Source organism: Haliotis rubra, unplaced genomic scaffold (genome assembly GCF_003918875.1).
Source record: "Haliotis rubra isolate DU_JTF1 unplaced genomic scaffold, ASM391887v1 Scf438, whole genome shotgun sequence".
Classification (NCBI taxonomy): domain Eukaryota; kingdom Metazoa; phylum Mollusca; class Gastropoda; order Lepetellida; family Haliotidae; genus Haliotis; species Haliotis rubra.
The window spans coordinates 293,056-307,500 of record NW_025767122.1 but is presented as its reverse complement, the minus strand read 5'-3'; the positions used below and the strand labels follow the sequence as shown (position 1 = coordinate 307,500).

The 14,445-nt window shown below is 40.7% G+C and overlaps 2 protein-coding genes across 2 annotated transcripts in view; both read right to left on the bottom strand.

Annotated features, from left to right (window-relative positions):
* Window positions 1-2,481, bottom strand: part of LOC124289261 (chitin-binding domain protein cbd-1-like) — a 48,579-nt gene extending 46,098 nt beyond the window's left edge. The window contains exons 1-2 of the mRNA XM_046725869.1: window positions 2,268-2,481; window positions 974-1,118 (exon numbers count right to left, since the gene is read on the bottom strand). Of these exons, the coding sequence (XP_046581825.1) occupies window positions 974-1,118; window positions 2,268-2,466 (344 nt within the window). The 5' untranslated portion in view covers window positions 2,467-2,481. The remainder of the gene's footprint in view (window positions 1-973; window positions 1,119-2,267) is intronic.
* A 745-nt stretch (window positions 2,482-3,226) lies between these two features.
* LOC124289257 (chondroitin proteoglycan 2-like) lies at window positions 3,227-12,600 on the bottom strand. The gene is made up of 4 exons (XM_046725864.1): window positions 12,504-12,600; window positions 7,579-7,732; window positions 6,136-6,275; window positions 3,227-3,588 (listed from the first exon to the last, which is right to left on the bottom strand). Exons 1-4 carry the CDS (start codon window positions 12,598-12,600, stop codon window positions 3,512-3,514), a joined length of 468 nt encoding a protein of 155 aa, XP_046581820.1. The 3' UTR covers window positions 3,227-3,511.
* Between the last annotated feature and the right edge of the window lie 1,845 nt (window positions 12,601-14,445).

Here is a 14,445-nt window from a genome sequence, read left to right as displayed (position 1 = left end):
TGTCTCTAAATAATCGAGTCTGGACCAGGCTATTCGGTGATCAACAGCATAAGCATCGATCTACGCAATAAGGAAACGAACATGTGAAACCAAGTCAGCGAGCCTGACCACCCGATCCCGTTAGTCGCCTCTTACGACAAGCATGGGTTAGTGAAGACCAATTCTAACCTGGATCTTCACTGGTAAATTAGCGCTGTATTAATGACAACAGACCGAATACTCCTGGGCGTGAGGAATGGTACCTCCAGGTTTGACTGGAGGAACAAACGCTGGAGCATCACAATAGAACGGATAACCTCGATTAATCACAAAAGAACGGATAACCTCGATTAATCACAATAGAATGGATAACCCTCGATTAATCATTACAATAGATCGGATAACCCTTGTACCATATGCATAACTTATATTCTTTTTTAAAATCTGACCTACTTTATGTTAGATCACGAACATCTCGGATAACCCTCGATTAATCACAATAGAACGGATAACCCTCGAATAATCACAATAGAACGGATAACCCTCGCTTAATCACAAAAGAATGGATAACCCTCGATTAATCACAATAGAATGGATAACGCTCGATTAATCACAATAGAACGGATAACCCTCGATTAATCACAATAGAACGGATAACCCTCGATTAATCACAATAGAACGGATAACCCTCGATTAATCACAATAGAACGGATAACCCTCGATTAATCACAATAGAATGGATAACCCTCGATTATTCACAATAGATCGGATAACCCTCGATTAATCACAATAGAACGGATAACCCTCGATTAATCACAATAAAACGCATAACCCTCGAATAATCACAACAGAACGGATAAGCCTCGAATAATCACAATAGAACGGATAACCCTCGATTAATCACAATAGAACAGATAATCAAGGGTGTGGTGTAAAGTACCCCCGGACTTGACATCAAACAATAAAACATGTCATCAGTAAAAATATACTTTACTCGCGGCATGTCTTTGTGATTCCGTCATAGACCGTGTTGCCTTTACATTCCGTTATCGTGGCAACTCCAGCATTACAAGTGACAAAGGCGCGACATCCCATCTCGTGAACTCCATCACCCTCGGCGGCGCAGTCTATCGCAAACGCTGCAACAAGCATTAAGTTGCAGTGAATAAAATGAAACTGTGTATTATATGGAAGTCTTTTAGGGCCATTCGTTATTCAATACTTCTTCTTGAAGATTTCAAGATACTAAGGTGAAATTTCAAGATGCATATTAAGTTGAAATTTCAAGGCAATAATTTTGAAATTTCAAGATAAGAATTTGTCCAAGATCATTGTCTTAAATTTTGAAAATAATATGTTGAAATTGGGAGTTACGATCTTGAAATTTAAAGCTAATAAGTTGATATTTCAAGATAATATGTTATTTCAATATAAAAATAAAGAATCGAATGGCCCTAAAAGAATTCCGTAGCATTGAATATCACGAGTTGTTTAGTAGGCTGGAATTTTCACCAAGTCCTCGTGTACCATTCAAGATGGCCGGTCAACCACGATTCACAAGGATGTGTTTTAAAATGCTCTCGACATGACAATCGTTACCTGTAATATATGAGTGGATGTCCGTGTATATTTCACGAACACGGACGTGGGCAGTTAAGAGGGCAGTATATCACATGATGCACGAAAAACCTGAGATTCCTCTTTTAAGGGTAGGCATCCAGCGGTCATTACAAACGAAGTTATGGCATCCTGTTTTTCTGTACAGATCATTACCATTGCTAGTTATAACGCGGATGTCAAACACGGAAAGGGATTTCAAAATATTCTTGAAGCACAGCAGTCTATAGATAGTTGTCGACATATACATAAGGGGCCGGGGGATACCAGATCCTCATGGTCCTGGGTTCGAATCTCAAATTCGCTTTGATTATGTTTCTAGGTTTGTCAACACCAAGGTCTTAGACTCACATAGAAGCGGTTAACGTTTGAACACCCTCTACGTAATAATTAATTTCCTCCATGGTTTAGAAGATAGAGTGTCTGTTCGGAAGGTGGAAAGGGTTTGATCCCGAGCAGCGTTATACCAGAGGGCGTTACAAGAAGATGGCTTTTAAAAGGTACAAGAATCGACTCAGATTGTACTGTCTCTATGTGAGGCATCACTCACTCACGCATCCACACGCACACACGCTCGCACACAAACGCACTCACTCGCTCACACACTCGCTTACCCACACGCATACTCACTCGCTCACTCACTCACTCATTCACCCAACCCACTCACTCACCTGTCGGAAGGAGAGCTAGCAGCACCAGACAAAGCATGTTGAACCAGACGAAGGAGAATGGCGAACTGGTGGGAAGGACACAGACACTTATCTTTTGCCTAGACATGCACTCGGTCGACTTTGTCACATGCTCAGTGTTATCGGAGGTCAGTGTGGTTCCGGCCGCAGATAGGATCAAGGTAGGACGCCCATGCACCATGATAAAACATAAAACAGTCCATGACGTAGACTGGTTTATCTGTCCTGAAGCGCTTGCGCTTCTTGCCGTAGGTCAGGCTGCCATTTTCAGGAGGATTTCCTCCCGGTAGATTTACGACGTTACCCTCCCCTCACGCCATGTTATGTCGTCAAGGCAACAATGGCAAAAAGGTTACGATGTTGGTTTGGTGTTACAAACCAGTTTTAAAAAAAACGCCCTGCAGTCATTTTCCAGCTGATTGACTGCGCTCCGTAATCTCCAGAAATATAATGTAAATCAGAAGATATGTTGTTGGCCATTTTCTGGTATTTAGTGCTTGTCATACTATATGTACGGTATATCCTGAACCAGACACCAAGCAAACTGTGCAACAAATCACTGGAATCCAGTGTAGGTCTAATCCACAACATCACCCACACTTATTCTTAAGGTAATTCGGGGCAGTGGTGTAGCCTGATGGTCAAAGCGTCCGCTCATCACGCCGAAGACCCGGGTTCGATTCCCACATGGCTACAAAGAGTTAAACCCATTTCTGGTGTTCCCGCTGTGATATTGCTGGAATGTTGCTTAAAGCGGCGAAAAACTAAAATTACTCACTCACTGACTAAAGAGACTAACCCAGTCTGCAGTCTGAGATGGGAAGAAGGTCAACTGTGTGAAACTTCCACGTCATGTTACAACTGCCATAGTGTCAGGATAACACGATGTTGCCAAACGACCTATGGAGGTAATTTGTCTTACCAAAGTATCAAATATAAAATAACAAAAATATTTATTAGAACGACAAATTACAAATACCATCACCTCGTCGTTGCATAATAAGTATCTACAGTGCAAGATCTCGATGACCTCGCTGGAAGATAAGGCATGTCAAAATTCTTTTGCAAGTAAGTCTGTACTCTTATCTTATGTCTTCCCGTTATCGCAACACTGTCGTGTCTTTGAGCATGTGCACAGATTAGAACTGGGCAGTGCTAACAAAAGAAGCCGAGACATTCGAAAGTCTTCGTCCTAGTTTAAAAATCCGAGGTAACTCTGAATATCATCAGTGTCTCGTCCCGCAAGGTGGTGCCACGTGGTTCGGCCAGTCGCAGGTCTTCAGTTCCTGGTTGTAGACGAGGCCTGAAGATAGCATGACAAAATTAGACCAGAGATAAGCAGTGCAATATATCACTTAATTTTCGATAAGGGTCATCAGATACAAAAATTAAACATATAATTTTGTGGATGACAACTTCTTGTTTATTGCATAGAGCGACGTCGCTCTATTAATAAACACGAACTTGTCATCTATAAAGTTGTATGTTTCATTTTTGAGTCACCAACTTCTGGAATGCCGATCAAACAATTAGCCATCACAGGAAACTCCGTTTATAAATCACACGCTTATAACGAACTGACCGATATAACGAACAGTTATTTGATCTTACCACGTGCATATTTGTCAAATATTGTGTCAAAATGCGTATAACGAACTACGGTTGTACCGAACTAAATGTTTGGTCCCTCTGAGTTCGTTATCACTTTAGTTTACTATATGTCTTTCTATTCAAATATACATTTGACATAAGAGAATCTTTTGTTTATCACTGTAAGTATCCCTATTAAAGGTTGGACCCGTGAATGCCCGGGTTAGAATGAATAGTCACTAACCCATGCTTGTCATAAGAGGCGACTAACGGGATCGGGTGGTCAGGCTCGCTGACTTGGTTGACACATGTCATCGGTTCCCATTGCGCAAATCGTTGCTCATCACTGGATTGTCTGGTCCAGACTTGATTCATTACAGACCGCCGCCATATAGCTGGAATATTGCTCAGTGCGGCTTAAAACTAAACTCACTCACTCACTCTATCTAAATATACATTTGACATCTGAGAATCGTTTTGTTTATCACTGTAAGGTAAGTATCCCTATTAAAGGTTGATTGCTGTAGATTACTTTGCGACGCAAATTACCTTTTTGTTTGAAAGGGGTATAATCTAGAAAATAGCATAACAGCATTGAGAAAAAGCGGTTATTGGCTTTGTGTGGGAATGTGCTTTCAAATAATGACTTATCGTAAGTCTTTAGGCATTATGACCAACCACGCTGGGCGTGGTCAGAATCATGTGACACCCTGGCTGTACAGGGCTAGTGATCCAGTCCACACCCAACTGGCAACTTCTTCGCTTTTGTCATTTCATATCATTCAAATTACATGTTATACTACAATTGCGCCTATAAATTTGCCTGAAGCCTGAATAAAGATGACCTTACAACTGTAGAGAAGCTAATTGTTTACGTCAACATATACAAGAAAAATGCCCAAATACCTTCTACAAAAAAAACCTTGTTAATGCGGATTAAGCGTAAAATAGACAAATGTACTGATTATTATACTACTCACACTTTGCTAAGATCACAAAAAAATCACAACTTTACTTAAACGTAGATTAATAATTTGAAATTGTATCCATTTAAAATTGGGTAAATAATAATATGGTAACCCCTCTTTAGGCAAATATTCACTTTAATCTAACCTAATGCACTTGATACATGAGTAACCATAAAAATTGTTTTAATGGCACCAATAAACCATTTTGCAAATCAGGGAACGAGTCATTGACAAGTACACAACACCTGTCAATACCAGGTATGGGGTCCACAAGATGCAATGACATACTGAAACCTAGGGTCCATGCTTACAATAAGCTTAGATATTTAAACCAAATTTGACCACACATCATAGTTTTCTGTTGAATCCATGATTGTCCTTAGCAAAGTGTGAATAGTATAGATATAGAGCTATGTCCATATGTATGTGATAGTAATTGTCCAACGGTTTGGGATGGAATGGTAATGACGGAGTTTGTTTCAATAAAAAACAAATTCGTTTAATCTGCTTTACAGGCCATAGTTCGAAAAAAAGAAAACGGGATTAATGTTTTTCAGAAAATCGTTTTGGTACCTCATCACTCTATATTGACAAGTTACTACCCCACACAAAATTAGACTGAAACCATATCGACATTAAAAAAAGTAGAAAAAAGAATTAAAAATCACTGTTACAAAGAGTTCCTATGATGGCGATCTGTTTTCACTGAGCATGTGATAGACTGGATTCTGGTAGGGTGAACAAAGAACGACAAGTACATCGTCAGTGTAAAATGAGTGAGTGAGTGAGTGAGTTTAGTTTTACGTCACATTCAGCAATATTCCAGCTATATGGCGGCGGTCTGTAAATAATCAAGCCTGGACCAGACAATCCAGTGATCAACAACATGAGCATCGATCTGCGCAATGTGGAACCGATGATAGGTGTCAACCAAGTCAGCGAGCCTGACCACCCGATCCCGTTATTCGCCTCTTACGACAAGCATGGGTTACTGAAGGCCAATATTCTAACCAGGACCTTCACGGGTCAGTGTAAAATGAAACACATTCAAGCAGCTGGTAAAGGATCTTAAGTCTTTAGCGCATTGGAGACTCGTCTTAGATAAATTTATTGTGGAAAGTGGTCCCAATGATACAGCTCGGCAATACTGAATCGCCATTTTGTGTTATCTGTAAATGCAACAATAGGCAATTAGCGTAAATCCAGAAACTCAGGGCACAGGGTAAAAGGTCAAAGGCCTACTTCATCAATATTTTCTCAGTTGGAGAATGTATGAAACTCTTCGTGCTTACTTTCAGGACAGAGGTCGTGACCGAAGAAGACTTCCCCCATGCAAGTGTAGTAGGAGCGACACCCGTCGTCCACGTAAACACCGTCGTCCTTGCCAGTACAGTCACGTGACACGCCACAAGGAGGCGCTACAGCACTTGGGCTGAAATGTGAGACAATAACGTCAAGAACGATGCTTTTGTTTTGTGTATAATTCCATCTTTTTCTCTGCTGTCTGTGATACTCCCCTGTGGACTAGACACCATGTGATTGACATCATGAGCATCGTTATATTCAATGGAGATACAATGACAAGCATCACGGGGCGGTGGGGTAGCCTAATGGTTAAAGCGTTGGCTCGTCACGCCGAAGACCCGGTTTCGAATCCCCACATGGGTACATTGTGTGAAGTCCATTTCTTGTGTCCCCCGCCGTGATGTTGCTGGAATATTGCTAAAAGCGGCTTAAAACCAACCTCAGTCAGTCAGTCAGTCAGTCAGACAAGCATCACCTATGTCACCACCCGATCTATTTAGTCGCATGGGTTGTTCGGGACATACTTCACACAATCAGAGAAGATCCGATTTAGAAGTGGTCTTCAGCAACCCATGCTTGTTGAGAAGGGATGGCCAGGCTTGCTGACCGGGTTGACATTTGCCATCGTATCCTATTTGTGTAGGTCAATGATCATGTTGTTGATCACTGGATTGTCTGGTCCAGATTCGATATATTTACAGACCACCAGCATAAAGCTGGAATGAGTGTGGCGTTAAACCACAAACACACAAACAAAACACACCGGGAGTCCCCTCTTGTCACAGGGCCGTGTCACGCTTAGAGACAGCGTTAGAAGACATATAGCTATATAGACCCTACCCTAGTACTATATAAAAGGAAAGAGATGTAACGACGGAACCACCTCCTCCTCAATCAAAGTTGGATTTCACCAAGTAAACTATTTTTAAGGCCACGTCGAGGCCTACGGATCGGAAGCGAGATGATTTCCCTACACAATGAGCTATAAATGGTCACAATCGGATCATTATTTCAAAAGTTATACGCCACGACTCACCGAAAACAGCTACCTCCGCAATTCCAAGCCAAAATCATGGATCACCCAAGACAGCGAAAACTCACCTTTTAAATTAGTTTATTAATTCCAGCCACGTTGACAGCACCTATGTAGGGCTAGATTCGATCGGCAGCGCCATTCCACGGGTCAAAAACTTATTGCAACATCTACAAATCATTTCCTCAACAGTATGCAGGCATTTTCTCCAAAACCATCGGCAATCATACTCACTTGTCGGCCATAGATGGCCTTGACATTTACGTGCACGTTCATATATATGTTACAGTAATGTTTGAAAGGGATCACAAGTTACACAAAACTGTAATTTCCGACATGCCTTGGTTGTATTATGGTGCAACAACATTCCATCCACCCAATCATGCAAGGAACGTACCTGTCGCAGATGCCAGTCTCGGAGTTGAAGACCAGCCCATTGTGGCAGAATTTCACTTCCGGTTTGCCGCCATGACAGACAGTGAAGGAACGACAACTCTTCTCATACACGCCGTCGTTCAACGTCGAGCAGTTGACCGCATCAGCAACGTTGGCTTCAACATAAGGAATGGAGGTATAGTCCAAAGATAGGCAAGTAGTTGATACCATCGGTAAAGTCGGCTACGACAGAAGAATGGTGATACATTGAGGTACTCTCATGACTCTGGAGACATGTAAGTGTGAACGTTAGTTTAGTATGGGGGTGTTTGATAGAATGTTGGTTTGGGGAGGAACAAATTTACTAATAACAATTTTGCAAAATATGGAACCTCTCTGACTTCTTCATGTCCTGCGAAAGTCTGATTGGTTGAAGCCAGTGGAACAAGATTTGTCATGGATATTGAGCAATAACATGTGCTAGATCAAGCTTCACCTTTGATTGCCGCTTTCAGCTAAATGACCAAATGTGCAAAACCGATCGTGACTACCTTTTACGAGGCTGACAATAAACGTGTGTACAATCATATAAAGGAAGTTCTAGTGTCAACATCACAGAGGCCCAGATAAGCTGCGTATCCGGGTAAAATACCGGTTTTTGTAAGTGCACATGGTTGTGTACTGTTCACTACGGGGTGTGGGGGTGGGGGTGGGGTGACAACACTGAAAGAGTCTGCACTCAAAGTTGCACATACAGAAATAATAAACAGATCCTGATTACAGTGTCCAGTGAGCAGCTAGGCAGATGGATAATAGGCGCTATATAAATGAATTGGAGATAAACCGCTCCATTGGGAAAATCAGAGTATAACGAAATTATAATAGTTTAAATTTCATTTAAAACCGAACGCGTAGCGTGGTTTTAAATGAACAATTTAGAGCTATTATAATTTCGTTATATACCCTGATTTTCCAACACAGTAGGTTTATCTCCATTCTACCATGACAATTTTATGAACAATTTCAGGTGGAGTTTCTTTGGTTACGAGTCAATACGTGAAGCGGCCTCGCATTCCAATCTCGCGGTATCGCCCGAAACGGGGTGTTTGGTGGCAAACCGTCAATGACTAACAAACTCCAGATTCAGTAATAACAAATCACGTTTTGTTTTTCAATGCATCAATCACCAATCATTAACTGATAAGTTGGAAAACATATATCAAATAAGTTTCAAAAGCTTGGTTCACATTTGAAAATTCCACCGCAGACCCTTTCCCCACCAGAATAGTGGCAGCAACCTCATGGCCTTGACCTTTTCTCGAAGTCATTGTTTACATTTGGAAAGATGCGACAGGAGAGCCACTGACAGTTTGCGCAAGGTTAACCTGATTGTATGACTGAGATAGTCTTTGATATCCTAATTACTGGTACTGGTACAAAATTTAAGAGTAGGGGCGCTTTTGCTGTAACGAGAAGTCCGTGCTGTACCGAATTTAGATACTGTTGAATTTTGCGCCCTGTCAACTCTGACGATTTCACGCACCTCTACCTGCGTGCGACAGCTGTGGTGACTTTACACTCATGTGTACTTTGTGCTCAAATTCGATTCTACGGATATTATTTTCTTCATTTTGGAAAGTGTTTTGTGACCTAGTGGCTTCAAAGTGCAGTGAATTGAATCGGATTGGCTGGCATGTTCGCGAGTCTGTTGACAAAGAGCCAGATTTGTGGTGATATTTCCGAAAGGATGGATCAGGACACGAGGGTGTAACTCCTCGGATAAACACGGTAAGGTAATTAATTATACTTTAATAGACTACTTTAGATCAAGCAGTGTAATGGATAAGAGGGATCATGACTACTGCTTAAATAGTTCTTTTTCAACGATATTATATATTTAGAAAAAAATATGTTGGGCTAAACAGAACGGTTTGCAGATTCTGTAGATCTAATTGTGTTTTTACTACCGCTAAATTTGAAACAGTACAAATTTCAAAAATATCATTTTGTTTTCGGAATTGATAACCCAACTGTTTATTTATGTGGACGGAAGGCATTAGAATTAAAAATTTCTTCGGCGTTCGATGTTAATGCATCCTCCGTTACCGGATCAAGATATCAGTGGCGATATCGTTGACGAAAGCTGATAATAAATTTAACACGGAAATTTTGTAGCAGTCTATTGCTGGATCTATTCTGACATAACATAGAATCAACGTAAACATATTTGTTTTTGCAGAATTTTTATTCGGAAAGCAGACGATGTTTTGATCTTGTTCGACTGAATATTTGTTTCCATGCTTTCGAAGTACTTTTGTATGTATAAACACCTATTGCTGTGATTTACGCAAGTAGTGAGTCATGCCCGTCATCGCTAAATCCATCTTTAAAGACATATGTGTAATTTCCGACAGTAAAATCGACGTAATTTATCGATGCATCGGTAGGTTGTTCGGTGTCCGCCATGTTAGTGGGCAGACAAAAATAGTGCATTACCGTAAACCATGTATGATTGCGCACGGAAAACAGAGACCTGTATAACGTAATTATATACTTCTGAATGACTTTAATTAACCAATCACAATCCAGTGTTTACTGAAGTCATGGTAGAATCACAAATATAACATGTGTGTATATTCAACATTGTACATACAGTAGACTTACATGTACGGAAATATTACAACACTTTAAGAAACGAAGAAAACATCTCTTCCTATTCTTTGGAATGAGTAATAATTTCTTTTCAACATGTTTAAACGGTTACAATCAGCCAGAAACTGGGCTTCAAAGTGACGAAGATAATTTATTTGGTAGTTTTCAGCTTTCAAGTATATATATATATATATATTTATGAGGCGTATGTGTAAACGGTAGCCTACAATCATAATTATGATACATTCAGCTCAGGTAACGGACGTGCCAATAATGGAAGTTTGTGTAAAATCGATTGTATGATAATGATAATAATAATTCTACCATGACTTCAGTAAACACTGGATTGTGATTGGTTAATTAAAGTCATTCAGAAGTATATAATTACGTTATACAGGTCTCTGTTTTCCGTGCGCAATCATACATGGTTTACGGTAATGCACTATTTTTGTCTGCCCACTAACATGGCGGACACCGAACAACCTACCGATGCATCGATAAATTACGTCGATTTTACTGTCGGAAATTACACATATGTCTTTAAAGATGGATTTAGCGATGACGGGCATGACTCACTACTTGCGTAAATCACAGCAATAGGTGTTTATACATACAAAAGTACTTCGAAAGCATGGAAACAAATATTCAGTCGAACAAGATCAAAACATCGTCTGCTTTCCGAATAAAAATTCTGCAAAAACAAATATGTTTACGTTGATTCTATGTTATGTCAGAATAGATCCAGCAATAGACTGCTACAAAAATTTCCGTGTTAAATTTATTATCAGCTTTCGTCAACGATATCGCCACTGATCTTGATCCGGTAACGGAGGATGCATTAACATCGAACGCCGAAGAAATTTTAGATTCTAATGCCTTCCGTCCACATAAATAAACAGTTGGGTTATCAATTCAAACAAAATGATATTTTGAAATTTGTACTTGTTTCAAATTTAGCGGTAGTAAAACACAATTAGATCTACAGAATCTGCAAACCGTTCTGTTTAGCCCAACATATTTTTTTCTAAATGTATAATATCGTTGAAAAGTTATTTAGCTTAGTCATGATCCCTCTTATCCATTACACTGCTTGATCTAAAGTAGTCTATTAAAGTATAATTAATTACCTTACCGTGTTTATCCCAGAGGTACACCCTCGTGTCCTGATCCATCCTTTTCGAAATATCACCACAAATCTGGCTCTTTGTCAACAGACTCGCGAACATGCCAGCCAATCCGATTCAATTTGAATTCACTACACTTTGAAGCCACTAGGTCACAAAAACACTTTCCAAAATGTAGAAAATAATATCCGTAGAATCGAATTTGAGTATCAAAGTACACACATGAGTGTGTAAGAGTCACCACAGCTGTCGCACGCAGACGTAGAGGTGCGTGAAATCGTCAAGTTGACAGGGCGCAAAATTCAACAGTATCTAAATTGGGTACAACACGGACTCTTCGTTACAGCAAAAGCGCCCCCTACTCTTAAATTTTGTACCAGTACCAGTAATTAGATATCAAAGACTATCTCAGTCATACAATCAGGTTAACCTTGCGCAAACTGTCAGTGGCTCTCCTGTCGCATCTTTCCAAATGTAAACAATGACTTCGAGAAAAGGTCAAGGCCATGAGGTTGCTGCCACTATTCTGGTGGGGAAAGGGTCTACGGTGGAATTTTCAAATGTGAACCAAGCTTTTGAAACTTATTTGATATATGTTTCATTACACTTTCTTAGTAAATAGTACAGAATCTGGTACCTTTGTTGGGTTGGGTCCCATCCGGGATTCGAACCCACACCCTCAGAGTCAGGCACCTAATTGCTAACACACAAAGTCAGCCGCCTAGACCGCTCAGCCACCGCGGCTTCCACAAAAATGGAAGTTGGACAACTGGTAGTCTAGACTGCTGAATGTGTACCCTCTGACAAGTGTAAGTTGGCACGGCTCCCACGGCCGAAAGCTATGATTACACAATGCCATTTAGAAAGTGGTCAAATGTAACATACATTGTGTGCTGGCGATTAGGTGCCTGACTCTGAGGGCGTGGGTTCGAATTTCGGATGGGACCCAACCCAACAAAATACTAGAATCTGTTCTTTACTAAGAAAGTGTAGTCCCAAATATAACATATGTTACATTTGACCACTTTCTAAATGACATTGTGTAGCCAATGTTGAATACACTCCATACACAGCAATATCCCCTTGTAAATAGTTGCTATAAACTGTCTTGCATCAATTTTGTTACCAAAGTCTTGTTCCATGTGAACCATACACTAACACATACACTCACCAAGTACCAGCGTCAACAATGCCGTTAGCAGGGTGTACATCGTCGTCTCCCTACGTCCGCATAACAGACTCTGACCTCGGCCGGTGGGTTCTCGCATGCTCTTAAAGGCGCACTCTTCACGTGTTTACGTCGTCAAGTACTCTGGTTTGAATAAGTGAGTGAATATTATTTTATACCGTAGTCGACTACCTCAACTGTAAATCATCGCGTCTGGACATGGAAACCAGTGATTGACAACAGGAGCAACGACATTGGCAATCTGACAGGATTATACTGAATTACCAAAAGAGATCTCGAAAATCAGCCCAGACTATTTGGTGCATTAAGTTTGGTTCAATGATTGCTGCTTAACGCCGCACATAGTCCTGCTATATAGATAATCGATTCAGGACCAGACAATCCAGTGATTGACATCATTTACAGACCGCCGCCGTCATATAGCTTGAGTATTGCTGAGTGCTGTGTTACGCAACAGACAAACAGATATATATATTTCCTGGTTCATGTGTTAGTTAGTAATCAGCAACAAGTGTGAAACATGTTCAAGGAATCGGAACCCATCTGTATGAAGCGTCCCGTACAATATACACATCTATCATCTGTACCCTGACAAGCAATGTTTTCATTGGACTATACAAATTTAATGACGAATTATCTGTAGTTCGTGACAAAAGAAGTCTGTTGTTAGGAGTAAGCGAGTGAGTTTAGCTTTACGCCGCACTCAGCAATATTCCAACTATATGGCGGCGGTCTGTAAATAATCGAGTCTGGACCAGACAATACAGTGATCAACAACATAGGGAACCGATGACATGTGTCAACCAAGTCAGCGAGGCTGACCACCCGATCCCGTTAGTCGCCTCTTACGACAAGCATGGGTTACTGAAGGCTAATATTCTAACCCGGATCTTCACGGGTCCATGTTGTTAGGGCACTGAATAGATAGGAAGTCTGTCTGCATAATGTAATGACGTTGTCCCAAAAGTGGGGGTTTCAAGTTGAGGTTTCAATTTATTCGGCACCTGCAAGTTTATAAAAGAAAACAATGTGAAACTCATAGTCTATATCAAATAGGTCTCCATGTCTACCCAGAGACAGGAAGGTCGGTTGATCCCTTGCCTCGTCATACATAATGGCATTATAGGATGGTACTTTTTGTTACTCTGCCTCACGCTCGGCATTAAGGGGATACAAAAAATCACTGTTCGGTTTGAAGACAGTATGCTGTGCGTGAGTTTAATATCCACGTTGAACCGTGCCAAGACATCCGTGACAAGAACAGTCAAAGATATTCATGTGTGACCGCTTGTCACATACATGGCCAGACATCGAAACATCCTGGTCCGAATTCAACTGTCATTTAAATGTTTACATGTTTAAAGCAGCACATTTTTCTCTAAATGTACACTGGATACTTTTATTGTTGAAACTATGTACAGCCAAATACCTCCCTCCCGGAAAATGACTAATTAATGAATACGCAGGCACTAAGCATTAACCTCGATACAGCCATACATTCGGCACATCGATGTTCGACACAACGGTTTGGACTGTGGTTAGTGTCTCTGGACTTATTCGATGAAGAACACAAGACACGAGAGCTAAAAGTTTCTTAAAAATCAAAACTGGTCACCATGTTATTTAAAAAATATTAAATTAATAGGAAGCATGTACATGTATTTTGCAGGCAAAGTGAAATAATGTTAGTGGCTGGGCAATATGTCACATTAACGCCTGGCAATGCCGCTTTAACACGACGTCCGTCGAGATGTAGAGGTCATTGGAGGTTGGGTATCTAGTTATCAGCAATGACCAGTGGTATTATACGCCCTGTCCATCAACATCAGTTGTGGCTTCTCCGCTATGCCGAGACTCACAACATAATGTACACATGCCTAGCTACCATAGATTGGTTTGAAGTGGAAGGCTTCCAAATATATCG